The 2,328-nt window shown below is 40.7% G+C and overlaps 1 protein-coding gene across 1 annotated transcript; it reads left to right on the top strand.

The window, feature by feature from the left end:
* Positions 1-809: 809 nt before the first annotated feature.
* On the top strand, positions 810-1,795 carry LOC147438868 (uncharacterized). Its single transcript, XM_086483937.1, has 2 exons — positions 810-1,131; positions 1,698-1,795. Exons 1-2 carry the CDS (start codon positions 810-812, stop codon positions 1,793-1,795), a joined length of 420 nt encoding a protein of 139 aa, XP_086340063.1.
* The last annotated feature ends 533 nt before the right edge of the window (positions 1,796-2,328 follow it).

The raw sequence follows: 2,328 nt of genomic DNA, 5'->3' as shown, positions 1-2,328 counted from the left end.
GAAAGAAGAAACAATGTATGAGTGTATTAGGGCAAGGGTCCAATTTACCATGCAACACTCAAATGGCACAAGGTTTAGACCGAGGAGAGAGTTTACTGCAAGGGGAAGACAGGAAGAAGAGTTGAGTAGTGATAACCAAGAAGAACCTGTAAGGGGGTTTGATGCAGGAGAAGAAACTGTTGGGGGCGGGGATTGAATTGCAAGAACCTGAACAGAGGCTGTAGCAGACCCCACCTGCAAACCAAGGAGGCCAACAAACAACTCCTTCCACAACAGGTCCACTTTTGGGACAATTGGTTAATGTATTGCTTACTTAGAAAATCTTAAGGACAAGAAGACAATTGTAGTTTGTACCATCAGGGACAGGTACTTTACCTTTCAATCCATTCCCGATAAGAGTACTCAAAACACTTTTGATACCTCTAATGGCTGCACCAGATCCCAAAGTGGGCGTGGCAAAGTTTAGCGGGGAAAAGTCCCAAGATGCTGACAGCCACGTTGGTTAGTTTCAAACAAGGTGGTTTGCAAGTGGTTATGAGGCGTTACATCTGGATGTAGTGAAGAAAGAGAATTTTGCAGCAACACTGCAAGGTAAGAGCATGGATTGGTTCTTGCAGTATGGCATGTCATCTTTTTTTGATTATAATGATTTAAGGTAGAGATTTTTATTAAGGTTCAGGGAGGATAAAACACCTGAAGACATTTTGAAAAAGTTGAGGAAATTGAAGCAGAAAGATTTGTTGGTTGAAGATTATGCACAGAAGTTCAGACACTTGAATAATAGGTTGGAGGTAGCACAACAGCCTTCTATGGAGCAATTGGGAGACTATTTTTGTAAGGGACTAAAAAAGGAGTTCAGAAGTGAAGTGGCAAGGAGATCCCCATTAGCAAATGCACAGGATTTTACTGATTTGGTGAAAGCAGCTGCAAGAGCTGAAAGAAGACATGGAGGTAAGGTAGAACTAAAGGAGAAGAAGAAGAAGAATGAGGATTCAGACTTAGAATCAGAAGAGTCAGAGTTAGAAGATGAAGATTCAGATCAGGATACTGGAGAGGAAACTGATACTGAGGAGGAAGATTGGTCAGAAAAGAAGAAGAAGCAGGAAAAGAAGAAGCATAAGAAAGATAAGGGTAAGCAAAAGAATGAAAAGAAGTAGGGAAAGGAAGCACTAACTGCAGATGCAGTCAACAAAATCATTCAGGAGAAACTGCAAACAATTGGAATGAATCAGTTTGGTCAGGAAAACCATATTGTCAGGTTTGTCAAAGATCTGGTCATGAATATGAAAATTATTACTATAATCTAGATTTCTGGGAAAGAAGACCTGAGTATATTACTCAGAAAATGAGGGAGGCAGTTGAAAATGTGGTAGCTTCCTCAGGGTGCTAACAAGAGATATCAGGGACTTGCACCTCAAAGAAGATTTCTGAACAAAAATAATTGGGGATACCAGAACAGAGGTCAAAATAATAGTAGCAGTTGCAATGTAATTATTGTGGAGCAGTAGGACATAGACAGGGTCCTGATTGTGAAATGTTGTGTAGACATCGGAATGATAGGGGAATCCCTATTATCAGGTCCAACAATAACGATAATAATCAACCTCTAGAACAGAATCAACCACTTCCACCACAACAGCAGCAACAAAGACCTCCGGGTCATGTTAATTTAGTGATTTTGGAATAATGGACTGAAGAAGCATGGACTGAGGAAGAATGGATTGAGAAAAAGGAAGAGTTTCCCAAAGAGAAACAAAAAACTGATCAGCAGGTGCAGGAGAGCAACCTTGCTTAGGAAACATCTAAGCATTATAATTGTGACTGCACGGCTTGTATCCTAATTGAGGATATTCCAGAACCTAGTGGATGTACTAATGCCATGGTGGTCACTAGGGCAAAGGCCAAGGTTGGAATATCCACCTTGGAAGCAGTAGACAACCCGGACAATTTGAACTAGAAAGATCAAAAAGCAGTAAGGACAGGGGCACTCAAGGAAGTGCAAGACTCTCAAAGAGGGGGTGTACCACATGGGGATTGGAATTTTGTTATAAGATCATTGGATGACCAGAAAATAAGAACTTCAGACCACAGTCTGAGACCACAGTCTGACTATACTGCAAGAATAGGTTGGTGGTGATGAATTTTATGAAGCTTTGTTGTCAGCTCTGATAACCATCACAGCAAAGCAAATGTTGAGGCTAGTACTTACCTGCATTTTTACAACAATTGTTAAAGAGACTTACTAGGGAAGTAGTAGGAAAGAACCAGGAAACATGAATGTATACTGAGGAAATTATTTGTGGGGAAGCTTGTGAAGTTCAACCTTTG

This window comes from Adiantum capillus-veneris, chromosome 16 (assembly GCF_014529385.1).
Source record: "Adiantum capillus-veneris isolate H3 chromosome 16, ASM1452938v2, whole genome shotgun sequence".
Lineage (NCBI taxonomy): Eukaryota > Viridiplantae > Streptophyta > Polypodiopsida > Polypodiales > Pteridaceae > Adiantum > Adiantum capillus-veneris.
The sequence above is the reverse complement of the archived record's forward strand: the minus strand, read 5'-3'. Positions and strand labels throughout refer to the sequence as shown.